Source organism: Ascaphus truei, chromosome 6 (genome assembly GCF_040206685.1).
Source record: "Ascaphus truei isolate aAscTru1 chromosome 6, aAscTru1.hap1, whole genome shotgun sequence".
Lineage (NCBI taxonomy): Eukaryota > Metazoa > Chordata > Amphibia > Anura > Ascaphidae > Ascaphus > Ascaphus truei.
This window is the reverse complement of record NC_134488.1, coordinates 37,985,186-38,012,827: the sequence shown is the minus strand read 5'-3', so window position 1 is coordinate 38,012,827 and position 27,642 is coordinate 37,985,186. Positions and strand designations below refer to the sequence as shown.

Below are 27,642 nucleotides of genomic sequence, written 5' to 3'. Positions count from 1 at the left end.
TTATCTAATACATTTTTTGGACAAATTCCAGTTTGTGAACTTCAAAAACAATTGTTATTTAATGTCCATTGCAAAGCATCAGTTTTTGCGCACATATCTGGCAGAGAATGGATCACATGCTGTATCATCAGTGAGGATCATGGTAACATCCACTCACAGATCATTTGTACTGTACAGTATAGTGTTTACTAAGGATGCATGTGGAAACTGATAGTAGTTTGGTAGCCATGTGGTTTAAGCAGTTGCCTGAAGTCTGTGTAGTCCCCGAACTGTTTGTTTAGAATAAACACTTGTTCCTAGAATGGACATTTCTTTAATTTCATGTATATTCTCCCTACGTTCTGTATGGGCTTAGTATGTATTGCGGACCCCACACAATGCTGAGGTTGTGCCCTGAGGACTTGTGTATTTTTAAAACTAAACTATTGTGCAACTATTTTGATCCGTAAGAACGTGAAAAAAAAGCAAGGACATTAGATATTGTACTTGGAAATCATTACTTTTTATAGTAAGCAATTAGCAGTAACATGTTATATTCTTCAGGAATATTTCAGCGTCCAGAGCATGAGACAGAAGAAAGAAAAAAAACCACAACATTTTCTCAACCCCTGAATGCACTTTTGCAAACATTTGCTATTTCAATGAATCTTTCATATTTTTTTTTAATGTTATAATCAAACAATTGCCCTTACACATTGATATTGAATGAAAACATTAAGTAGTGTATAGACAGAAGAAAGAAAACGAGGCATTTATTGATTATACCATTCTTGAAAAGGTCCTGTTAGACATTGTAAATGGAGGAATCATGTAATAAATACATATTCTTAATTGTCTCTCCTATGTAAATATTAATCTTCCAGAATTAGATCATTAAACCTCCCTCTCCTTGCGCGCTATAACATACACAAGGTGTTCATAATCTATTAAATCACAGCCCTTTCTGCTGGGGACCACATCCATATTCTCAATGACAAACCCGGCATCCCTGAGAGCTTCTCTTAAAAACTTCTCATCATATGGCAGGATAAAGAACTTGTGCTCATTAACCACATAATATGTCATATTAAATGCCGCAAAGAGTAACATGTGACCCCCAATATTCAGTAGTGATGCACATTTTCTCAGGTTGCTCCGGTAATCATCCTTGTCTCTGCTAATAACATGTAGCACCCAAAGGCTGAGCACACAGTCAACTTTTGGCAAGACGACAGGGTCTAGAGGATTGTCTTTAGAAACATCCCATTTTACAACCTGTTTGATAACTCTTCTTACTTTGTCTTCCTTTACCTGCCATTCCTCTCTGAAATTAAACACAAAATACTATTATTAGTGTCTGAATACATATATATGTGAAAGTCAAATGATTGACAATAGAGATGAGTTAAATATGTTGCACATAGTTATACATGCACATGGAAGAATATTCAGTGTAAGTAACTGTGTGCCTTTATCTCATTACTAACTGAAGCATGTGCTATTTGTATCAGCAGATCTCAGCAATACATGTCCCCCATTATTCCTTTATATGGAACACCTTAACTCCCATACTTCCCATGACACGGACATTGCAGCTTTCTGTAGGAATTACCTGTGTTACTTTAGATCAATAATTAAAGTGTAAATCATTGGAGTCACTTAGGGCCTCATGCAGTAAGCGTTGATAAGGGAAATATGGCCATTTTATAGCCAAAATTGGGTTTGAGATTCAGTAAGCGCCGATAAGTGTTTCATATCGCCAGGTTTCGGAGCCGATAATTTGGTTATGGCCAGTCGGCTGCCGATAAGCCTGTTTTCGACACTGATCGCCACTTTTTTAAATCGGCTGGATTCAACAAAAAAAAACAGCTTATCGGGGCTGATCGGCACTACGAAATTGAGATGTTATGGCCGATTTCTCCCGCCAACTAAAGTTGGCCGTTTGGACGGGAGAACGATCGCTAAGGCTGCCGGAACGGCACTTAGAAAAAAAACATCTTCTGTACATCAATGGAAGTCAATGGAGCGGGGACGTATAACAGTATAGTACTGTTTACGTTTCATTGCTCACAATACAAAGGGGATTTGCATTACAGTGTGGGGGCATTCCCTGCATTGTGTCACAGCTGACGTGTCTTATTTGCATAACATTCGACTTTTACATGTTTTCAGCATTTGCGGCTCACATTACTCATCATGTGATGATGTGTCAAGGGAAAATACTATACTACACTCTTAAAGGAGAACCTCACATCATATCACACATTTTACTGAACTGAGCGACAATTATTTACATGATGTTACACATGTCACACATGTCACACATTCACCGTATATTCATGTTCCTTTACATTACACAATGCTTGTAATGTGTCACGCATCTTTAAACCTTCATGTACATCTGTCTTCTCATGTTTACATCTAGGTTTGGGTCCTCCCTATTTTCATGACGTCACTTATTGGATGCTCAATCACATTGCATGTTTACATTGTAACCGTAGCATTACAAGCACTTCAACCTAACTTATACACACATGTACAGTAATTCATCATTTGGACACCTTGTAAACTCATTCTATACCAACTATCCTCATTACAGAAATGCATGCATATGCACACGACTATTCATTGTTGCCAACATGTGACAATAACATGGATAATTACACATGTTACACAAAACTTTTCCCACGTCAATCTCAGCCTTTTTGTCTCATTACATGACTGACTCTTGCGTTCAGAAGTTTTACATGCATTGCACATGCAACTATTTATTTGCAAGCAATCTTTGTACAAAGCTTCACGTCACATCATTGCCAAATATCATCATTCCCTGCAGAATACACACAACAAATACTTATAACAACAACTACACACAGCTTGCCACACAAGTACTTTATTATGTTAATGTAACACCTTGCATTTTACTATGTCACCTGACATCATCACATACCTATTTAAAGGACGCCCATTACCTGCTCATTCACAGCTACTCATTTCAAAATGTTGCGAATGTTTAGGAGACGCAGGAACATTCTTTTCTATGACATGCTTGATGATCAAGAGAATGATATAGGGCAAGGAAGGGACACACCGAGGGACAGTGACAGGGACAGTGACGCGGATACGACAGGGACAGGGAGAGGGACAGGCCGAGGGACAGGTAGAGGGACAGGAGATCAGAGGAGAAGACAGAGGAGACAAGTTGTGCCTCGTCCGCGTCTGTACAGGGAGAGAACCCTGTTAGATGGGATGAGTGAGGAGGAGATTGTTAGTCGCTATCGTTTGAGTTCAGCAGCAATCTTATCTCTTTATCAGGAGATAAGGGGAGATTTAGATTTTTTCACAGCCAGAGGTCGTGCAGTCCCTGGGCTTGTTAAAATGCTGTGCTCATTACATTATCTTGCTTCCGCGTCATACCAGACAACTGTGGGCATAGTGGGCGGGGTCTCGCAATCTACATTCTCGCGGGCCTTAACCCAGTTTCTCTATGCACTCAATAGACGCGCTAGGAATTATATTCATTTTCCTACAGAGGCAACAGAGTGGCTGGAAGTCAGGACTGGCTTTTATAATATAGCAGGGATACCATCTGTGCTGGGTGCAATCGATTGCACACATGTTGCTTTGATTGCACCTAGTCAGAGTGAGCATGTGTACCGCAATCGTAAGCACTACCATTCACTCAATGTACAGGTGGTATGTGATGCCACGATGAGGATAATGCATGTGGTACCCAAGTTCCCTGGTTCCAGTCACGATTCCTCTATCCTGAGGAGCTCTTCAGTCTTCCATGCGTTCGAAGAGGGACATTTTGAACCTGGTTGGCTGCTGGGTGAGTACACATTTACATGTTCTAACACAAAACACATTTGTATTTAGGAATGTTGGCATTGTACAATTTCATCACTAATGTCAGCTTATGTGTGCTCCATTCATTATAGGTGACTCAGGATACGGAATTAGGCCGTGGCTCTTGACTCCGGTGCTAAACCCTCAAACTGAAGCAGAGGAGAGGTACAATGCAGCCCATATATCTACAAGATCTGTTATAGAGAGGACATTTGGCCTACTCAAGACCAGGTTTAGGTGTCTGGACAGAACTGGTGGGGCTCTTCTATACAAGCCTCAAAAAGTGTCTGATATTATCCTTGCCTGTTGCATTTTGCACAATGTTGCACTCAGGCACAATGTACAGTCAGACCTAGCTGAGGCTTTGGTAGACGAGCATCCCACCCATGTAGCTGCTGAAAATGAACAAACAGCCAGTGGTGGCCAGACACGCCAGAATCTCATCAATTCATTTTTTTCTTGTAAGTACAAATAGATATGTTCCAAGTTATACTTTTATACTTACATTATGTTATCTTAACAACAATGTTTTTTTATATACCCTTCTGGTAGGACACAAATGAATATGGGTTGCACACCTTTCTTTTCTCTGCTGTGTGCACAAAGGGATTTTGCACCGGTATGTTATTGTTGCACAGGTTATAGAATACCTCTTCAATTGTACTTTAGTTGTGTGTATGTCAATACAACTTGGGTAACAAAGCAATAATATTTTAGCATTGTGTTATTCCTTATGCTAAGACAAAACACATATTATGCCCATACTCATTCATGCTTCTAGTATGCTTACATACAATGTTATTGGTGCAGTGTAACATGTACATCCAGATGATGTGTACACCAGGCTGATTTACATTTTGAATGTCATTAAATATACATGGTGTTGCACATTTAACACCAAATACACACTTTGATGTGTTGTTTACGGTACTGAAGATGGCATGTCAATGTTTGCAATTTATATATTGTTCCTTTGCATTATAGGTATATTTGCAGTATGACTGATCATGGTATGTATATTTGCTGACATCTCTCATAAGATGTGGCTACCTCAATCTTCCTATAATTATTTGAACTAAAAACACAACATATTGGTTTAAACACAAATGTTACATATATGTACTTTCTGTATCATGTATATGCATGTAGCTACTCTTGAGGTTTCATGTGCATTGTATTACAAAATGATTACTCACATTTCATCACATTTTATGTATGTTTCCTTATAATTTCCATTAATGTAATATAGAGGTGTTTGGAGAAAAGGGGATAACTGTACTTATTTGTTTACTTACGGGAGCACATTCATCACTAGCATAGACACACTTTTTAAGACAACTGTTTGTGTCTCTATCAATTGGTGTAGGATCCATGTATAACACCGACAAATGATAACACCAGCTTTATTATGGTAGCTTATATCATCATATTGACTATACTATGTATTTTTAAACGATTAATAAACACCGTAAACTATAGTTAGTTAGGTTAATGAAATATACACAGAAACGTACTTCATAACATGATGGTGATGTCATATTCAGAACATCATGCATTGGAGGGGACCATAACATCTGGCCAGTAACATTATTTGCTACAGTCCCAAACCATTTTATCTACATACCCATGTAACAAGAGATTTTAAATTTAAATGGCTACTTGGTTGTAAGTGTCCTTTACATTGGGAGAAGGAGTGGCTCAGTGAGTAAAGACACACACTGGCACTGATAGTTTGAAGCAGGGGAGTCTGGTTCAATTCCCGGTGTGGGCTCCTTGTGACCTTGGCCAAGTCACTTTATCTCCCTGTGCCTCATGCGGCAAAGAAACATTTGTACGTTCCACGGGCCAGGGACCTCAGGCTGAAACATGTGTCTGTAAATCGCTGCGTACAACTAGCAGCCCTATACATGAACATGCTCATATTATTATTATTATTATTATTGTTACATAGTTTCGACAGTCATACGTTCCATTACACAATAGAATACACAAATGTGTTAGCAGAGTGGGAATGGTTGTTATATAAAAAACACACCATGTCATAAAATGTTAGTAGTCATTAAAGAACACTCAAGAAAAATTCAAGAGGCACTATTTTGCAACATCATTATGTTAATTAAGTGCTTATGCAATATAGGCATAAGGGTATCACTTTTTTAATTGTTTGTTAATAAGCGCTGCAAGCAATATAAAATTAGTTCCATATGTAGTATAGTAGTCGGTGGCTCCTCCTCACAATCATCTCATATAAAGGTAGACTCTTCTGAAATCATACAATGATCCGATTGTATCTTCCCCGACATCTCTGAAATACAGCAAACACATGATGGTCAAATATGGCACCTTACTATATATGTATCCGTGACAACGCGTTACACAGCTCTATATGATTGTGTACATACACACGTCACTCATTTATATGTTACAACTACAAGTGTACATCAGTATGTAATTTTTATTATCATTTGTAGCAGCCATAACTATGTATATGAAGTGAACGTTGCCTGTATACTGAAAAATGTGCGCGCACATCTTAGTGTGCGCACGCACTTCACGCTTGGCTCCACTAACTGTTAGCGCATGCGCAAAACAAAGCGAACGTTGTGCGTTCAATACATGTAGAAAATACCAGTAAAATCACATCTTTATTTCAAATACAATGAAGATGAAACTAAAATCATTCTAAACGAGTACACTGGCGACACACTTTATTCGAGCTTGGCTAGTCCCACGAATTCGGGTATACCTGGGTGTATTGAGGTTTGTGACTGTTTTCTGCCCGAGTGCATTGAGGTATTTTCCAAGCAGGGATTGAAGCATTTTATTTCCACTGGCTGCAATACTGCACAGTATATATATATACTGCATTACAATTCATGAATTTATGCCATCTGGTAGACACGCGAAGCATTGCAGCCTATTAAATCCTAATCATTATCATTTAACAGATCAGCCGCCCGTCAGCCAGGCATGAACCCAGGCTGGGAAGGCAAATGCAACGGGGCTTGTCAGAGGTGAGGAGCGGCGCATTCCAGGTATCTGCCAGGTACATACCGGGTATTTGCTCGAATAAAGTGTGTCGGTGCAGTACATCTGTATTCTTTTAAACCAGACGTGTTTGGACAGAAAGGACGGCCGATAACACAATGCGCAAATGCAATACGTGTGACGTCATGTTAAGCCAGCGTGAAACGCACGCTAACACTCCTCCCACTCAATTAACATTCGGCTAACGCCCAGGGTACGCCTACAAACACTGAGCCGCACGCATCACACACTGCAGTTACCGTTACTATAACAAAACATGACAGCCAATAGGCTTTGAGGCGCGCACGTCGCTTGGGGGCGGGACTTACATCCGTAATCCTTTTTAAGGACGCCTTGGCCCATGACAAGGGTCCCACGTCATACGTGGTGGACCCGGTTTTCAATGTTGTAGATGTTGCATGATAACAAAACAGGTATGTGTTAGAGTTATGGAAAAATGTTGCTAATATGTTTAAAGGGATAGGAAAGTACGTATATGTATACCGTCAGCAATGTGTACTACTCTTTCAGGTTCTACTATATTGTATTAGGAAACAAATTGTTTGTGATCGCTACATGTTATGCAGTCTGCAATGTTACGCTGTATCCACGCATTGAAAGTGAAAATGGTGGTTACAAAAAAAAAAAAAAATTAAACGCAGAGTCAACGCATAACGATTGTTATATTTACCATTCTTCTAGAATTAACTCTTCGCCTGGCTGCAACTGGTCGCTCCAGAAATGCAAGGCATTTTCATCCACGCTTGACCCAACCGCTGAATCCAGTATGACACATATCTCCTCCAGGAAGCGCTCATAGGAATCGCCACTGCTTTCTTCAAATAATTGGTCGGGAGGTAGGTTCATTTCTTCGGGTTCCCATTCCAATGCATTTTCAGCTGAAAGGCTTGGTACATAATCATAGTACTTTTGTTCTTGTACAATGTGGGTTTCAGGAATGGAGGCTGCAGATATTGCAGCACGTATCGATTCAAACGGATCAGTAGTAGCGGATACATTGCTATTGCCATTAGGAATAAATATGCCTTTCACGACAATATAAGTGCCGTCTTTCAGGAGAAATTGTTTTTCCTGGGCAATCTTCCAGAAACCATAGGTGTGTTGTAGCTTATCCTGGTCACGTTCAAAAAAGTCATTACTTGATAAAGTGAATCTTATTGAGGAATTAAAATTCCGTGCATGCTTACGGTCTTGGTAATAAGGATATTTTGCTCGAATGAAATCATCGATTTGGCGTGTGCTTGCTTTCTGTCCGCGACTGTTCAAGATGGCTTCACAGATCATGTACTTATACCCTAAAAGGGGATTAATATTGGTAACGAATTCATCAGCCATGTCTGAGTAGCACAAAAGCTGTGTGCAGGTCTGTGTTATTTGCTCATCAAAATGAATGTGCTGAATGGCTAACAAACTACTGTTTTTCCTTCTCAAGGTCATCAAAACTAACTACTTTGACTCCTTATTTCAAACGCCAATTGGCTTTGTAAATCTAATTGGGTTAACAGTTGTGGTTAGTGATATGGGACTGTGGGAGAAACATTTCTCCTTCTTTTATCTCGTTTCTGAAAAACATCCCTAGACTTTGAATTCATTCACATAGTGTTTTTTTGAAAACTAACAAAGACCACTGTGTGAAAATAGTTCTTAGCCAGGCATATCAGTAAAAACACACACCTGCAAAAAGAAATGTTTTTTCCCCGCTTACATTTCTGTGTGTATGTGAAAGTCTGGTTAACTCCCTGTCTGCATGAGTTTAAATACGTGTGTATATATATATATCTAAATATATCTCTCTTATAAAAATATATATATATTTATATATTATATTTTATTTTTTTTAATATTGCAGGAGTACACACAACATTGATGGCAGTAAGTATACCTTGTATGAAACCTATTTAAATGGTGAGAAACATGATTGAATGAAGTAATAAACATTTGTTTAAGCACAATACTGTTAGAGTCTCATACTTAGGATATTTCTCAAACATTATGCCTGTATTATTAAAATAGTGTGCTTTCACAAGGAAGCATGAAGTGTATTAGTTTGTAAAATACATGTATACCAGTTTATATAGTACTATATATATATATATATATATATATATATATACACACACACACACACACACACACACACACACACACACACACACACACACACACACACACACACACACACACACACACACACACACACACACACACACACACACACACACACACACACACACTCAGTGTGTGTGTGTGTGTGTATATATTATTATACATTCTGAGATGTTATTGAAACAAGAACACACAAATGATTAAAGGACAAAATTAGAATGCCCAAGCAAGGCAAAGGTAAGTAATAATTTACACATAATCCTGCTGTACACGTACAAGAAAGATGTTTGCAGTTACTTAGGTGTTTTTATAAATGCATGTGACTAATATGCATATGCAATTCTTACATCAATTAACACACCCAAATGCAATGTTTTGCTGCAAAGTCAATGGCAGCTTCTCTAAACTTTGCAACTGGTTCCAGGTGGACCATTACTGAACAGACGATTAATACATAAATATTTATAACACTATTCATTAATTGAGTGTTAACATTTCCAAAACTTCACGTGTACAAGAACATAGTTGAAAGTTTGGAAACAACACAGTCTTCAGCATACATACAATATTAATTAGATAATGTGAAGTCAACAAAACAAGGGCAGAGACATATTGAGTGAATTATAACATTTATTTTTTTTGTTCCTTTTGTGAGCGAGTAACAGGCCTGCTTGTTGTCTCTTGCATTTTTTTTTTTCGTTTGCCACCAACTTTCGCAACAACAGAGCCACTTTGAGTGGCCTCTGGCACTTCACGGGCAGGGCTTATGGGCAGTGACTCACCTACAGGGCTTGTGGGCAGTGACTCACCTACAGGGCTTTTGGGCAGTGACTCACCTACAGGGCTTTTGGGCAGTGACTGTTCACCAACAGGGCTTGTGGGCAGTGACACATGTGAGCAAGTTGGTACACCGTGCACAACACATGGTTGGTCCGTTTCATCTTTCCTGGTCAGTACTAACTGCTTGTGCTGTTGTGTTTTTGTGGCCTTCTTTGTAGGTGTCAGCTGGTGATGTAGTACAGATGGCAGCGGTAGGATGTCGTCAGGAACCTGCACACCAATGTGTGCTACTTGACCGGTAACATTGGGACCTGGTGACTGAAGATCAGATGAATGTGGTGAGAAGTGGCCAGCATGTAATGATCCAGCCTGTGAGGTGTTGAATTGGGGTACATTAGTCATTCTCCAGTAATTAGCTTGGGTTTGCTGAACAACTAATGCTTCGAATGAGGTGTTGATTTTTTGCAACTGTTTAGGCACTTCAATGAAGACTCTGTGGAGATGTGCCAATTGTGATACTGTTTCTTCCTGCAGTCCAATCATCCTTTCCAGCACTGTCATCATGTCTGAATGGCGACGATTTTCTGCGTCCACTATTTTTCCCTCTGAAGCTACAATTGCATCGTATGTGGAAGTTGATGGACGATTTGGCGGTACAACAGTTTCTATTGGCACCTCTTCATGGTCACTTGATTGTATTTCAGTCTCTTCTGCGGCGTCATCCTCATCATCCTCATCATCCTCATCACCATGATGTTCTAAAAAGAAATGTACACATTATTAAATGGCATGTTAATGTATGCTGTGTTACTATGTAATTGTACTGTGTCCTAAGTAACACCTAACATGTTAGCATACGTTTTATAACCTCACATTAAAAACTACCTTGACTTACGAATAATGTTTGGACTCAGTATGAAATATGAATGAATGAAAAGTTGCTCTAAACTCAGAAGTCCTACATGATAGTTCACATCACTAACACAATACATGTTGCCTTACACTTAATTTTCACTGACACTAAGTAATCCTATTTAAAGAAGATGTGCAAAACAAATAATGAACATGACAACATAACATATAGAAGAGCACATATTATATGGCCACCAACTGATACACTCACCTTGTAGTTGTGTTGAGCTGGCTGACCCAGGTGAAGACACTTGTTCCATCTCAGGTGACACATGTCCTCCAGGGGCAACTATATATAACAATAACATAAGTTTGACATTTACATGTGTAAATATTGAACAAACACTTATTGTATGTTCTGTATTTATGATTAACTAACAACATCAGTTGCTTAACCGAAAATGTGTGTGAAAGTGAACATAAATAGTTGTAATAACACTGTACATGCCTGTGTACTTAGAAGTTTTGAGTTCCCTAACATACAACATACTATGTTTCTGCAGTAATGCGTGAGGATAAATAGATTAAATTTGTACCTTAAAATCATATGTTGTGTAGTGATATCAGTATCATAATGTACATAACTATCATGAGATGACCATTCACAATGGTTATCATGAAGGTGGTCATATTGCAAAAAGTGTTGTTTTTGGTAGAGGATATGTGTGGTACATTAATCGAAGATGTGGCACACCTGAATGTGGCTGTGACTCAACAAGACAACACATGCAGTGTGTGATAATGTGTCTTTGATAGTAGTTCAACTATAGATATGAGTGAACTAATGTGTGACTTACACTTTGATAAGTAATGAGTTGTTGGGGCATTTAGTAGCTAAAGTGAAGCTTTCAAATGAGTGTGATTAACTTCAGTTGTGCTAGTCAGGTTGTAATAACGGTATTCCCTTCCCCAAAAAGCCTGATCAGCCACACCTTTCAATTACTTGAAACAGGTGAAAATGGTGTGAACTAAGTTGACCCTAAAATGAGGCTGCAATTAGTGTGTGTGCTGAACCCCACCCCCTCTGTTGAAGTGTATGCTGTGATGAGATATTAATTGCAGCTGCTTTAACACAATGGTAGATGAGCTAAATAGTCGTGTGCAGTTTTTAAGTTATGAAAACAATGACATAAAATATGATACGTGTGCCTCATTATGCTGTCTGTATATGAGTTAAAGCAAAAATGGACCTTTTCATAAACAACTATAGATGTGTTAGTGCAAGTGATGTTTGTAGGCCGTTGCATGCAATATATTTGATGCATGCTTAAAATAGGCAGTAATGTCATGTTTGTCGGAGTAAAATAAATAAAATACACAATAATATTCTACATATTTCTGTTCTGTACCTGTAGCTAGTAATAATTTCTGATTAACATGTGTTACACATGTGTACTACCCTGTTGTTCCCCATCTTCGCCCACATCAATTGCTTCCACTGCAGCTATGCATTTTGGGAATTCACATGTAAATGAGCACGCAATGGCACGTGCTATATTAGTTACTGCTTTTAGTAGGACTACTACATATATGTCTATTTTGAGATATATATATATACAGAATCAGACATATACATATATAGATGCAGGTATGCTTATATTGTGAAGACAGTATAAAAAGCAGTGTAAATATGCAAAATAAGTGTAAGCAACGACACGCCTAGTACAGTAATATTTATCACCTGCTGGAAATTGTGACGGATAAATTCCAATGTCACGGTCATCAGCCAAGACTTCCACGACGACGGTAAGTAATTTTGGCCGAAGCAGCTCCTCCAATGGAGTCAATATGAGACGTTGTGGTGTGGGCCCACCTCCAGTGCCAGTAGCATGCACGCGTTGGTCTTGTATTTTCTTTTTCAATTTGGACCTAATATCATCAAATCTTTTCCGACAATGATACTTGTCCCTGACACGATTCCCACAGGCATTGACACCAATGACTATTGTGTCCCACATTTCTTTTTTGCTTGCTGCACTTGTCCGCCCTTGAAAAACATATAAAAGATATGAGGTGAATTAATAATAATATAAGCACCAGTTTCCTACACTGCTAGCTGTTCCAAGAGATAGCAAACATGCTGTTTTATGTGTAATATGTGAAGCACATGAGCATTCACTACTAAACCTATACATGTAAGCAAGGTTGCATTCATATTGTATGCAGTTCTGGCAAATTGACCGGCTGTGTTTATTTGTCCTTGTAAGGCATGATAAAAAGCTGTGTTTCCACACTAATGAACATAGAAAGATATTGTGTACCCATATTTGCATATGAACAAAACTCAGATGACCTAGGATCACATGTATTTGAATAATAAATGTAAAGGTACACTTACCTACTAAATGTCCATATATACTGTCATAGTGCTCCAGAATGCCAGTGACAAGAGCTGTATTTTCCTGGTCATTGAAGCGAGGATTACGTGGCTTCTCCACACGTTTCTTCCGAGCAGGTTTAGGGTCAGAGCTTGGCTGGTGCTGACTGGACTCTCCTTCTTCCAATGGAAGAGCCTCCAAAAGCTGCCCACCAGCAAGCACGCCACCACCATCCACCCCATCAGCAACTGCGCCACCAGCAGCACTCCCAGCACCAGCACTCCCACTCCTAGCACCAGCACTCCCAGCACCAGCACTCCCACTCACAGCAACAGCACTCCCACTCCCAACAACAGCACTCCCACTCCCAGCAACACCACTCGCAGCACCAGCACTCCCACTCCCAACAACAGCACTCCCACTCCCAGCACCAGCACTCCCACTCCCAGCAACAGCACTCCCACTCCCAGCAACACCACTCGGTGCACCAGCAACATCACTCCCCTGAACAGAACGTTCACTCCGACGCGTACTCGCACGAGTAGCAGTCCCACTCCCACCAGCATCACTCTTCCCACGCTTTGCAGGCATACTTCCAGCACTCACAAAAAACAGACAAGAAATGTACAGGCAATCACACGAACCACTTCCACATATAAAACAAGACAAAGATGTAAACAAAACAACAAAGGACAAAGCTCACCCAATACACAACAAGTCTCTCAGTCAATATGCAAATCTTCAATCGTCCAGCTCTGTGCGTCTCTCTCTCTCTCACTCCCAACAACACAGAGAATGATTAGCAGTACACGTTGCCTTTAAATATGGCGCGCAATCAAAAACATGCTTGTTTCGCCTGATTCAGCAAGATTTGTGATTGTGCAACCTAACAGCACCCCGCCACGCACGCCGATACACCTGTGTGTGATCGGCTCATCATCGTGAGAGTGGTCGGATTTGTTTTCGGCTTGATTTTGAATGTATTCGGCACTTACTGCATACGGAGAGGGAAAAACGCCAATAACATGACTAATCGATAAGCTTGCCGATTTCACATAATCGTCGCTTACTGCATGAGGCCCGTAGACTGCTAGTTTTGCAGCACGTTTAGCATTACAGGGACTATGCCAAGGTCTGCAAGATAGGGACAAAACCAGTGAAAAAACTGTACCAGATTTATCCTAGAAGAAATCATATTAATAACTGTAGTGCAGTGTGTCAACCTCTTACAGTCTAGAGACTAGAGAATTTGTTAAATTACCATTTTTTTATCTGGTGATAGAAGTCTCCTGTATATATACCCACAAAAGTAATCATTAAGAACCATAACCATTAACCACAGTGGAAATTGATGGATAATGTAACACACACACACACTTATTTTTTATGTTTTGCAATTTAATTTCGTGGCAGAACCTCATAGACCAATCTAACCCCAGATATATCCAGGCATTTTCTTTTGCTTCACACTTTTCTTCCTTGGCACATACAGTGTGCAAGGAAAAATCAAGCGCAAATAATATCACAACAAATCAAAGGTAACACAGATGATATACTATCCTTAATGAGTGCAGCTCCTGACGTAGAATTCAAACCAAATTCAATCAGCAAACGAAGGAGAAACAGGTGCGCAAATCACATCAGGACATGTAAGAGAGAGTAAAAACACCAAATAGTGCAATTATTGTCTACTTCAGCAAATTAGCTTCAATGCTGGAAGTTCTATAAAATTTGCACTCACGTGTTTAACGTGAAATCAGAGCGTTGTGGTTATTCAACACGTGTTGGGTGATATCAGTGACCACTAAAGGAGCCCTTGTTGATGACATCTGGAGTGGAGGACAACTTTAACCAGCCCAATACCTGCTGTGACGGCCGTGAAGCGGATGCTGCTTGCTGTGAATATTTTGTCTGACCCTGTGACCCAGTGTGGTCTGAATGCTCTCAAACAAAGGCACTTATGTAAGTGGAATACTTTGTGTTTTTGACATTAAAAACAGTACTATACTATTTTGCTTTTTCCCTCTTTTCGTATATGGAATTTCCCCCTCTCTATGTGGATCTGGAGTACCTGTCTGGAGACATAAGTTGGTAACTTTGAATAACCACAACGCTCTGATTTCACGTTAAACACGTGAGTGCAAATTTTATAGAACTTCCAGCATTGAAGCTAATTTGCTGAAGTAGACAATATTGCACTATTTGGTGTTTTTACTCTCTCTTACATGTCCTGATGTGATTTGCGCACCTGTTTCTCCTTCGTTGGCACATACAGTACAGGTATTATTTTCCATGTAATACTTGGAAATATGTTACCTGTTGTCTTCTAGTTTACAAACAGCCTTTGCTGCATATGACCAATCAGCAGCTCCTGGATCCTTTTTAAGCCATTTCTCAAATTCCTGGATATTGGGCTCAGTAAATTCTATCACAATAATCTCTTTGAAGATATCACTGGCTGATAAGAGATGGTAAACAGTTGGGCCGATGGAGATATCAATCAATGTGTCTCCTCTCACACACCCTGCACCAGTTAGAAATAAAATACACTCATTATAACAAGCATTTTTGTTATTGGGGTGTAAAAAAAAAAAAAAAAATCCCCGGCAATTAACTCTCCCCCCCCAAAAAAAACCTTCATATTTATGGTTGTGTGTAACATCTAAAGAGTCACATTTAAAGTGAGTTAATTTTGGAGTTCTTATCTCTGGATGTTTTCTTTCTACTGTATATCTTTAATCATGGATGCATTCTGAATATCTGCACTAACATTCTGATTCATTTCTTCAAACGGGTTCTTCAAAAATTCCATGAGCTGAATTCTATCAATTGCAAGAGAAATTAAAATGTAATTCACTATTTGAGTATGTTTCTATGAGTAGATTATTCAGTCCCCTCCCTTAATTGTTATTCAATTGCATGTGATCAGAGTATTTAAGACCATCTTCTGTATCTTGGCTGTGAGTCATATCTTAAGTGTCTGGCAGAGTTAATTTTAGAGTTGTAATTGGAGGTAAAGATTTGAGGAAGATCTGGACTCTGAACAACAACTTTGCAACTGTGAGAACTTAACTTTCTAAATGCTGTGATTATTTTTACTCTTCCCATCATCCAGTACCTGGGAAGTCTCTCCTCCTGCATCTCACTATATCAGGCCTGAACAACACACGGCCCGCGATGACTCCGGCCGGGCACCAGTTAATTAAATATATATTTTTTAAAAAGTTTAAAAAAATGGCGGGGATTCCCTGCGGTCCCGGCCCGCTCCCCGCCCCCCCTCTGCTCCCAATGTGGGATGGAGCGGGAAGTAGCAGCCAGCTCCTCCGGCGGCCTGCTTCCCACCGCTTCCCTCCGAGCTCACCTCCCGTGCCCCCCCCCCCCGAGCCTGCGCCCGCATCCCAAGCCCACCTCCCGTCTCGGGCAGCTGCCGTAGGGATATCGGGGGCAGGAGGGGAAAGCGTCCGGCGGCAAACTGCACCCACCCAGTAAAGGTAACCCACCCAGTTACTGTCACCCACCCAGTCACTGTCACCCACCCAGTCACTGTCACCCACCCAGTCACTGTCACCCAGTCACTGTCACCCTGTCACCCTGTCACCCTGTCACCCAGTCACCCATTCACGGTCACCCTGTCACCCATTCACTGTCACCCACTCAGTCACTGTCACCCAGTCACTGTCACCCACTCAGTCACTGTCACCCACTCAGTCACTGTCACCCACTCAGTCACAGTCACTCAGTCACTGTCACTCAGTCACTGTCACCCAGTCACTGTCACCATATCACTGTCACCCACTCAGTCACTGTCACCCACTCAGTCACTGTCATCCACTCAGTCACTGTCACCCACTCAGTCACTGTCACTGTCACCCAGTCACTGTCACCCAGTGACTGTCACCCTGTCACTGTCACTCTGTGACTGTCACCCTGTCACTGTCACCCACTCAGTCACTGTCACCCACTCAGTCACTGTCACCCACTCAGACACGGTCATCCAGTCACAGTCACTCAGTCACTGCCACCCAGTCACTGTCACCCAGTCACTGTCACCCAGTCACCCACCCAGTCACTGTCACCCAGTCACTGTCACCCAGTCACCCAGTCACTGTCACCCACCCAGTCACTGTAACCCAGTCACTGTCATCCACCCAGTCACCCACCCAGTCACTGTCATTCACCCACCCACTCACCCACTCAGGCAGGCAGTCACATGTCTTTTGTTGAAAATATAAAAAATAAACAGGTTGCATTGTAATGTTTTTTTCTGTATCACAATAAGAAAACAATTAAGTAAAAGTTGCGCGCTAAAAGATATTTTTTCGTGGTAGGTACGCTATGGGTTCGGGGGGGTGCGCTATTGGTTCAGGGAGGGGGTGCGCTATGGGTTCAGGGGGATTGGGGGGGGGCTGCTTCTTTCATTTGTCCCGGGACCCATGATTTCTGTTGGCGGCCCTGTAGGTGATGTGAGGTGCAAGGGGGGAGAGGGTAATGGGTGATGTGAGGTGCAGGGGGGAGGGTGATGGGTGATGTGAGGTGCAAGGGGGGAGGGTGATGGGTAATGGGTGATGGGAGGTGTAGGGGGTCATTGGAGGTGCAAGGGGGGTGATTTGAGGTGCATGGGGGTTGATTTGAGGTGCAAGGGGGTGGTTTGAGGTGCAGGGGGTCATTGGAGGTGCAAGGGGGTGATTTGAGGTGCATGGGGAGTGATTTGAGGTGCATTGGGAGTGATTTGAGGTACAAGGGTGGGGGATTGGAGGTGCAAGGGGGTGATTTGAGGTGCATGGGGGTTGATTTGAGGTGCAAGGGGGTGGTTTGAGGTGCAGGGGGGTCATTGGAGGTGCAAGGGGGGTGATTTGAGGTGCATTGGGAGTGATTTGAGGTGCATGGGGAGTGATTTGAGGTACAAGGGTGGAGGATTTGAGGTGCATGGGGGGTGATTTGAGGTACAAGGGTGGGGGATTTGAGGTGCATGGGGGGTGATTTGAGGTGCAAGGGGGGTGATTTCAGGTATAAGTGGGGAGAGTGATGTGAGGTGCAAGGGGGGAGAGTGATGTGAGGTGCAAGGGGGGAGAGTGATGTGAGGTGCAAGGGGGAGAGTGATGTGAGGTGCAAGGGGGGAGAGTGATGTGAGGTGCACGGGGGAGAGTGATGTGAGGTGCAGGGGGGAGTGATGTAAGGTGCAAGGGGTGAGAGTGATGTGAGATGCAAAGGGGGATAGGGATGTGAGGTGCAGGTGGGTGTGATGTGTGTGCTGTGCAGGGGGTATTGTGTGTTTGATGTGGAGGGGGAGTATTATGTGTGTGGGTGAGGGGGAGAGATGGGGGTATGAGAGATAGATGGGGAGTATCGCAAAGGTTGATAGTGAGGGGTTCTGGGGGAGATATGAGGATGATGATGAGGGGTGCTGAGGGAAATTAGGATGAGGATGAGGATGAGGATGATGATGAGTTGCTGGAGGAGAGATGATGATGATGATGATGATGATGATGATGATGATGATGATGATGATGATGATGATGATGATGATGATGATGATGATGATGATGATGATGATGATGATGATGATGATGATGATGATGATGATGATGATGATGATGATGATGATGATAATTTTACCCTTCTCACTTTGCGAGTTGTACAGGCCTGCACTCCAGTATGCCCTCCCTACTGCTGTTTGTTCTCTCCAACTTCCCCTGTATTTATACACCTCTCCCCCAAATTCTTTACCCCTCAATAAAAAAAAAAAACACCCACACATCCTCTATTCACACTTATCTACTCCCTGCTGCTGGGGATCTCCCCTAAGGCTCCACTTCATGCACTGGCGCACCCACACTGCGTCCAGGTGGCGCGTGCACGGCACTTCACTATATGCGATTTTTAGGGAGTCTTTTTTTGGTGCAGGGAGGGTGGCAAAAATGGCGGCAGCAGACCCTTTTTTGTTAGTTTTCACCCTCTCTCCTCAGCCCACCCCTTGGGTTTCTTGTAGAAACAAACTCCCCCCGCCCTGCCCCCTGTGCATCTGCCTCTCCTCCCGGGGCAGACAAGCTCAGCAGCCGGAGCTGGCCGCAACCTGACAAGGGAAGATATAATTTATTTATTTTTCAACACACAACCCTCCCAGGGTAGGGATACCATCACGCAGCGATTTATTATTTCACAGCAATTAACCCCCTTTAGTTGGAGGCGCCTGAAGCTTGTTTGCTGACACGTCAGACACTATAGGGGTTAATCTGCTGTGCCCCTACCTCTTCTCCATCAGTGCCTCCTTCCCCTGCATTGGGGGGGGGGGGGTCTTCCCTCTGGTTCACAGTCCCGGAGTGTGTCTGCAGGGAGCTCGGCTCACAAAGTAACATAATGAGGAGGTTGTCTGTCCCTGGCCTGGGAGGGAGCAGGGGAGCTCCCTTTGTTGGTGCTGCAGAGTTCATTTGTACCAAGGCAGCACAGTCAAGGGACCAGATCACTATGCAGTCCTGGAAATCTATGGGTTCTCTATGCACACATCGTACACTGATCTGAGGACATTTAGTGTGTTCACTCACTACTACATGTGGATTTGTGCACACAAATTAAAGCACTCCCTAACTTCTGAAAAATAACAAACCCAGGGACAGAGCCCTATTGATTCCGGGCACAGCAGCTGCCTGCATGTACCCAACCCGCCACACAGGCAGCAGTAGCCTGCGAAACGGGCACATCACACACATCTAACCTGCATCATATGGAAGACAAATCGCTGCTCCCCCTCCCCGAAGCCTCCCTCCCGTAGCTCCAGAAAGCACCACTCCTCATTGGCTCACAGCCACGTGATGGATCACCGCTCCAAAACACCAGGCTTGTAGCTCTGGCAGCTGACACGTCACAGCATATAGTGAGACACGTCGGAAGGAGGCAGCGGGGACTTCCAGAAAGGAAATATGGGGCTGGTGGCCAGAGCGCACGCCGCTGACTACAGCGGGTACTCAGCCTAAGCCTGAAGCCAGACATACACATCTGATCTCACCCACGCCTCCCTGCCATCTCTTTCCCTGTAAATGGTGTTAACCTTCTGATTTTAATACCGACTAACCTTAAAATTCGCCCCACAAATCAAGCATCCCAATAGCCTGCATTCATGGCTATAGTCCCACACCCAGTTTCACTCCTAACACATTGTGGCCAAGCAATGCCATCACTTATTCCCTTACCTGCTGTCTCTAAGTATCCCACCATACCACTTAGATTGTAAGCTCTTTGGGGCAGGGATTTCCTTTTCTATTGTCTGATTTTGCTGCACTTATTGTATTATAATTACCTGCACTGTATTTTGTGAAGCACTGAGTACACTTTGGGCGCTATATAAATAAAGACATACAAATGCAGCGGGGTATGAGAATATGATTATATAGCTCTAAATGATGCATTCTGTGTTACATTTTCTCACTGGAAGCAACTTACTGTGCTGTATTATTAAACTTCACGAAGCCCTCTTGGTATTTAGCTATGTAATGTGAAGACGGGACAGGAGGCAAACTCCACATAGAGAGATCATTGGCTTGACTATTAGTTAAACACAACACAAATTATTGTGGGTCAAAAAGTGCCAAATAACCTCCATCGTACAGTGTACAGCAACTAAAAATATCACTTGTGAGCACAGACACATCTCTCAGACAGGTCTGCAATCCTGCCCTTCCCCATTATCTCTTAGCATACAGTGCTTCCACTGCAGCCAGGGATTCTGGGTAATGACAGGAAAATGAGTATTATACTGTATGATTATGCCTGCCGTATTGCACCGCTTTTGCAGCACAGCCTGGGTTTAAGAAGTGAATCATTAGTAACCCTCCTCACAGACAGCTTTTTAACTTTTTTGATCTCATCAGTGTGAGGTTGTTACTGGCTATGCTAGTACTGGGTATAACTAGACACAAAACAGGTAATGGTGGGTAATAAAATGACAAAAACCCTCCACCATACAGTGTACAGATAATAAAAATACAGCTTGTTAATTAAATTAATTATTAGTAAATAGATTTTTTTTATTAGTGTAATAAATATGCATTAATTTTCTGTATGTAAAAATATGTCAGTCTCCACAAATTCATTCTATGTTACCAATATATATACAAACCTGAAGAGAAAGTTTCATGCAATTTTCTCAAAGGATATCCTACACCTTCATCTATTAAGGGATAATTTTCATCACAGAAGTAGGTATCTACAAGTCCTTTTGGATCAAATTCTTCATCATGATAATGTTTGTGGAGACTGGGATCCATTGCAAGACTTTGGTGAAATTTTTCTGCTGCCTCTGATGTGATGTTGGATACTGTAAGTCTTGTAAATTCTTTTAAGTCCTTTTAAGAATCAAATACGACGCCTCCCAAATCAAGAAAACAAATATAAATATTGGATCATACTGAGCTTCATTTTGTCACAAGGATTCTTTTTCATATATTGACTCTTCTAATATTGTACAATATTCTATTTCTTATTAGTTTGTTGGCATTTTGCTAGTTGAGAAATCACAAGTCATCTCATGATTCTTATAATGTTTTATAGTTTACTTAAAAGAAAAAGAAACAGCATTTATCAGTGTCAGTACAGCAAAGGTTAATAAGCTACAGCTGTGGTTCCCAAACTTTTTCGGTTCAAGGCTCCCCAAGGCAATCAGAATTTTTTCAAGGCTCCCCAAAGCGATCAGGATTTTTCCGCGGCGCCCAAAGTAAAAACAAAGGTGTATATACATACCTAACAGTTGCAGTGTGCAGTTGGTGTCTCTCTCAGACACTAACACACTCTCAATCTCTCTCTCTCTGACCTCACTCTCTCTCTCGGACCTCTCTCTCTCTCTCTCTCTGTCAGACCTCTCTCTTTCTCTCTCTCTCTCTCAGACCTCACTCTCTCTCTCAAGTCAAATCAAATCAGCTTTATTGGCATGACGAAAGAACATTTCAGTATTGCCAAAGCTTGAATAATAGGGGGTGGGGGACAATAATTACACGAATACTAGGGATAGGGTGTAATGATTGCAGGGTATATGGGTAACAGTTTCACACAGGGGTGTGGGGGTTAGTGTATGTCTCTCAGCTTGTAGCAGGTGCTGATATAGTGTGCAGCCAGTTCTGCTGTGGTTTCATCTTCTCCCAGGAGGATCGCTATTTTTTGGTTCTCTTCTGTATTAATAAAGTTCTGGATAACAGCAGTGAGTTTCTCTAGGTGGGCACTCCTCACTTCAGAGTATTGTGTGCAACGCAACAGGAAGTGAGTTTCATCTTCTACCTCACCTAGCTCACATCTTTGGCACAGTCTCATCTCCCGAGGCTTGCAGTTCTGTCTGTGCCTGCCTGTTTCTATTTCTAGGCTGTGGGCACTTATTCTGTACTGGCTCAGGGTCTGTCTCTCTTTTGGGTCTTTTACCTTCAGTAGGTAGGGTTCTCTCTGTAGGCTGTGGTAGGTCTCCAGCTTCTTTGAGCGTTGGATATCATTTTCCCATCTTGTCACATACTGCTTCTTCATTCCGTTGGCGATTGAGTTGATTTCTTTTTTCGGCAGGTTGTTAATCTGTGTGGGGTTTTGTCTTGGAGTGAGAGGACAAGTTGTTTGATGGCACAGGGTTTAGTGAGGAGGTCTCTCTCTCTCAGACCTCACTCTCTCAGACTTCACTCTCTCAGACCTCACTCTCTCTCAGACTTCACTCTCTCAGACCTCACTCTCTCTCTCTCTCTCTCTCAGACCTCACTTTCTCTCTCTCTCTCTCTCTCTCTCTCTCGCTCTCTCTCTCTCGGACCTCTCTCTCTCTCTCGGACCTCTCTCTCTCTCTCTCGGACCTCTCTCTCTCTCACGGACCTCTCTCTCTCTCACGGACCTCTCTCTCGGACCTCTCTCTCTCTCTCTCAGGCCTCTCTCTCCCTCTCTCTGGCCTCTCTCTCTCTCTCTCTCTCTCTCTCTCAGTTCTCTCTCTCTCTCTCTCTCTCAGACCTCACTCTCTCTCTCTCTCTCTCAGACCTCACTCTCTCTCGCTCTCTCTCTCTCTCTCTCAGGCCTCTCTCTCTCTCAGGCCTCTCTCTCTCTCAGGCCTCTCTCTCTCTCAGGCCTCTCTCTCTCTCTCTCTCTCTCTCTCTCAGACCCCTCTCTCTTTCTCTCAGACCTCTCTGTCTCTCTCTCTCTCTCAGACCTCTCTCTCTCTCTCTCTCTCTCAGGCCTCTCTCTCTCTCTCTTTCTCAGGCCTCTTTCTCTCTCAGGCCTCTCTTTCTCTCAGACCCCTCTCTCTTTCTCTCAGACCTCTCTGTCTCTCTCTCTCTCAGACCTCACGCTCTCTCTCAGACCTCTCTTTCTCTCTCTCTCTCTCAGACCTCTCTCTCTCTCTCTCTCAGACCTCTCTCTCTCTCAGACCTCACTCTCTCTCTCTCTCTCTCAGACATCACTCTCTCTCTCTCTCTCTCTCAGACCTCACTCTCTCTCTCTCTCTCAGACCTCACTCTCTCTCTCAGACCTCACTCTCTCTCTCAGACCTCACTCTCTCTCTCAGACCTCACTCTCTCTCTCAGACCTCACTCTCTCTCTCAGACCTCACTCTCTCTCTCAGACCTCACTCTCTCTCTCTCAGACCTCACTCTCTCTCTCAGACCTCTCTCTCTCTCTCAGACCTCTCTCTCTCTCTCAGACCTCTCTCTCTCTCTCTCTCTCTCTCTCTCTCTCTCTCTCAGACCTCTCTCTCTCTCTCAGACCTCTCTCTCTCTCAGACCCCTCTCTCTCAGACCTCTCTCTCAGACCTCTCTCTCTCAGACCTCTCTCTCTCTCATACCCCTCTCTCTCTCTCAGACCTCTCTCTCTCTCTCTCTCTCTCTCATACCCCTCTCTCTCTCTCAGACCTCTCTCTCTCTCTCTCAGGCCTCTCTCTCTCTCTCAGACCTCTCTCTCTCTCTCTCAGACCTCACTCTCTCTCTCAGACCTCACTCTCTCTCTCAGACCTCACTCTCTCTCTAAGACCTCACTCTCTCTCTAAGACCTCACTCTCTCTCTTAGACCTCTCTCTCTCTCCCTCTTAGACCCCTCTCTCTCTCTCTCTCTCAGACCTCTCTCTCTCTCTCTCAGACCTCTCTCTCTCTCAGACCTATCTCTCTCTCAGACCTCTCTCTCTCTGACCTCTCTCTCTCTCTGACCTCTCTCTCTCTCTGACCTCTCTCTCTCTCTGTCTGACCTCTCTCTCTCTCTGACCTCTCTCTCTCTCTCTGACCTCTCTCTCTCTCTCTGACCTCTCTCTCTCTCTCTGACCTCTCTCTCTCTCTCTCTGACCTCTCTCTCTCTCTCTCTGACCTCTCTCTCTCTCTCTGACCTCTCTCTCTCTCTCTGACCTCTCTCTCTCTCTGACCTCTCTCTCTCTCTGACCTCTCTCTCTCTCTGACCTCTCTCTCTCTCTGACCTCTCTCTCTCTCTGACCTCTCTCTCTCTCTGACCTCTCTCTCTCTCTGACCTCTCTCTCTCTCTGACCTCTCTCTCTCTCTGACCTCTCTCTCTCTCTGACCTCTCTCTCTCTCTCTCTCTGACCTTTCTCTCTCTCAGACCTCTCTCTCTCAGACCTCTCTCTCAGACCTCACTCTCTCTCAGACCTCACTCTCTCTCAGACCTCACTCTCTCTCAGACCTCACTCTCTCTCAGACCTCACTCTCTCTCAGACCTCACTCTCTCTCAGACCTCACTCTCTCTCTCAGACCTCAATCTCTCTCTCAGACCTCACTCTCTCTCTCTCAGACCTCACTCTCTCTCTCAGACCTCACTCTCTCTCTCAGACCTCACTCTCTCTCTCAGACCTCACTCTCTCTCTCAGATCTCACTCTCTCTCTCAGACCTCACTCTCTCTCTCTCAGACCTCACTCTCTCTCTCAGACCTCACTCTCTCTCTCAGACCTCACTCTCTCTCTCAGACCTCACTCTCTCTCTCAGACCTCACTCTCTCTCTCAGACCTCACTCTCTCTCTCAGACCTCACTCTCTCTCTCAGACCTCACTCTCTCTCTCAGACCTCACTCTCTCTCTCAGACCTCACTCTCTCTCTCAGACCTCACTCTCTCTCTCAGACCTCACTCTCTCTCTCAGACCTCACTCTCTCTCTCTGACCTCACTCTCTCTCTCAGACCTCACTCTCTCTCAGACCTCACTCTCTCTCTCAGACCTCTCTCTCTCTCTCAGACCTCACTCTCTCTCTCTGACCTCACTCTCTCTCTCAGACCTCACTCTCTCTCTCAGACCTCTCTCTCTCAGACCTCTCTCTCTCTCAGGCCTCTCTCTCTCTCAGGCCTCTCTCTCAGGCCTCTCTCTCAGGCCTCTCTCTCAGGCCTCTCTCTCAGGCCTCTCTCTCTCAGGCCTCTCTCTCTCAGGCCTCTCTCTCTCAGACCTCTCTGTCTCTCACTCAGACCTCTCTCTCTCTCTCTCTCTCTCTCAGACCTCTCTCTCTCTCTCAGACCTCTCTCTCTCTCTCAGACCTCTCTCTCACACTCTCTGATCGCATTCTCTCTGACCTCACTCTTTCTCTCTGTCAGACACAGACAGACGGACACTCTCTCTCACAGACAGACGAACACTCTCTCACAGACAGATGGACACTCTCTCTCACAGACAGACGGACACTCTCTCTCACAGACAGACGGACACTCTCTCTCACAGACAGACGGACACTCTCACTCTCTCAGACAGACGGACACTCACTCTCTCAGACAGACAGACACTCTCACTCTCTCAGACAGACTGACACTCTCACTCTCTCAGACAGACGGACACTCTCACTCTCTCAGACAGATGGACACTCTCACTCTCTCAGACAGACGGACACTCTCACTCTCTCACAGCCCACCCACCCCCTGCAGCCCGTTTTTCACCCCCTGCAGCCCGTTTTTCACAACCTGCAGCCCGTTTTTCATAACCTGCAGCCCGTTTTTCATAACCACCCATCCACCCCCTGCAGCCCGTTTTTCACAACCTGCAGCCCGTTTTTCACACCCACCCACCCCCTGCAGCCCGTGTTTCACAAACACCCTGCAGCCCGTTTTTCACACTCACCCACCCCCTGCAGCCCGTTTTTCACACCCACCCACCCCCTGCAGCCCGTTTTTCACACCCACCCACCCCCTGCAGCCCGTTTTTCACACCCACCCACCCCCTGCAGCCCGTTTTTCACACCCAGACACCCACCCCCTGCAGCCCGTTTTTCACACCCACACACCCAACCCCTGCAGCCCGTTTTTCACACCCACACACCCACCCCCTGCAGCCCGTTTTTCACACCCACACACCAATTCCCTGCAGCCCGTTTTTCACACCCACACACCCACCCCCTGCAGCCTGTTTTTCACACACACACACCCCCCCTGCAGCCCGTTTTTCACACCCACACACCCACCCCTTGCAGCCCGTTTTTCACACACACACACACACACACACACACACACACAGCCCGTTTTTCACACACACACGCACACACCCTGCAGCCCGTTTTACACACACACACACACACACACACACACACACACACACACACACCGTTTTTCTCTCACACACACACACCCCCTGCAGCCCGTTTCACACACAAAAACACACACACACACACACACACACACACACACTGCAGCCCGTTTTTCTCTCACACACACATCACTCCCTGCACCTCACAGCACTCCCCTGCACCTTACCCCCCTGTACCCCACCCCCCTGTACCCCACATCACCCCCCCTGCACCTCACATCACCCCCTGCACCTCACCCCCCTGCACCTAACCCCCCTGCACCTCACATCACCCCCCCTGCACCTCACATCACCCCCCCTGCACCTCACCCCCCTGCACCTCATATCACCCCCCCTGCACCTCACCCCCCTGCACCTCATATCACCCCCCCTGCACCTCACCCCCCTGCACCTCATATCACCCCCCCTGCAGCTCACCCCCCTGCACCTCACCCCCTGCAACTCACCCCCCTGCACCTCACATCACCCCCCTGCACCTCACCCCCCTGCACCTCACATAACCCCCCCTGCAGCTCACCCCCCTGCACCTCACCCCCCTGCACCTCACCGCCCCTTGCACATCACCCCCCCTTGCACATCACCCCCCTGCACCTCACATCACCCCCCCTTGCACATCACCCCCACTTGCACATCACCCCCTGCACCTACATCACCCCCTGCACCTCACCTCACCCCCCTGCGCCTCACATCACCCCCCTTGCACATCACACCCTGCACCTCACATCACCCCCTGCACCTCACATCACCCCCTGTACCTCACATCACCCCACCCCCCTGCACCTCACATCACCCCCCTGCACCTCACATCACCCCTCCTGCACCTCACATCACCCCTCCTGCACATCACCTCCCCTGCACCTCACCCCCCTGCACCTCACCCCCCCGCACCTCACCGCCCCTTGCACATCACCCCCCCTTGCACATCACCCCCCCTTGCACATCACCCCCCTGCACCTCACATCACCCCCCCTTGCACATCACCCCCACTTGCACATCACCCCCTGCACCTACATCACCCCCTGCACCTCACCCCCCTGCGCCTCACATCACCCCCCTTGCACATCACACCCTGCACCTCACATCACCCCCTGCACCTCACATCACCCCCTGCACCTCACATCACCCCACCCCCCTGCACCTCACATCAC

General features: G+C 44.5%; 1 protein-coding gene and 1 long non-coding RNA gene across 2 annotated transcripts; one reads left to right on the top strand and one right to left on the bottom strand.

The window, feature by feature from the left end:
* Positions 1 to 505: 505 nt before the first annotated feature.
* LOC142496919 (indolethylamine N-methyltransferase-like) lies at positions 506 to 21,291 on the bottom strand. The gene is made up of 3 exons (XM_075604021.1): positions 21,106 to 21,291; positions 15,309 to 15,516; positions 506 to 1,303 (listed from the first exon to the last, which is right to left on the bottom strand). Exons 1-3 carry the CDS (start codon positions 21,251 to 21,253, stop codon positions 874 to 876), a joined length of 786 nt encoding a protein of 261 aa, XP_075460136.1. The 5' UTR covers positions 21,254 to 21,291; the 3' UTR covers positions 506 to 873.
* Positions 7,562 to 10,715, top strand: LOC142496920 (uncharacterized). The gene is made up of 4 exons (XR_012802133.1): positions 7,562 to 7,712; positions 8,726 to 8,748; positions 9,981 to 10,100; positions 10,297 to 10,715. It is a non-coding gene; the product is annotated as an uncharacterized LOC142496920 (long non-coding RNA).
* Positions 21,292 to 27,642: the final 6,351 nt, after the last annotated feature.

Bases quoted from the DNA above. Each gene is read 5' to 3' on its own strand.
- LOC142496919 (XM_075604021.1), bottom strand. From the start codon at position 21,253: ATGGATCCCAGTCTCCACAAACATTATCATGATGAAGAATTTGATCCA. The intron at 15,517-21,105 runs GTTTGTATATAT...TAACTGGTGCAG, and splicing joins GCATGAAACTTTCTCTTCAG to GGTGTGTGAGAGGAGACACA. The intron at 1,304-15,308 runs GTAACATATTTC...GTTTAATTTCAG, and splicing joins TGTAAACTAGAAGACAACAG to AGAGGAATGGCAGGTAAAGG.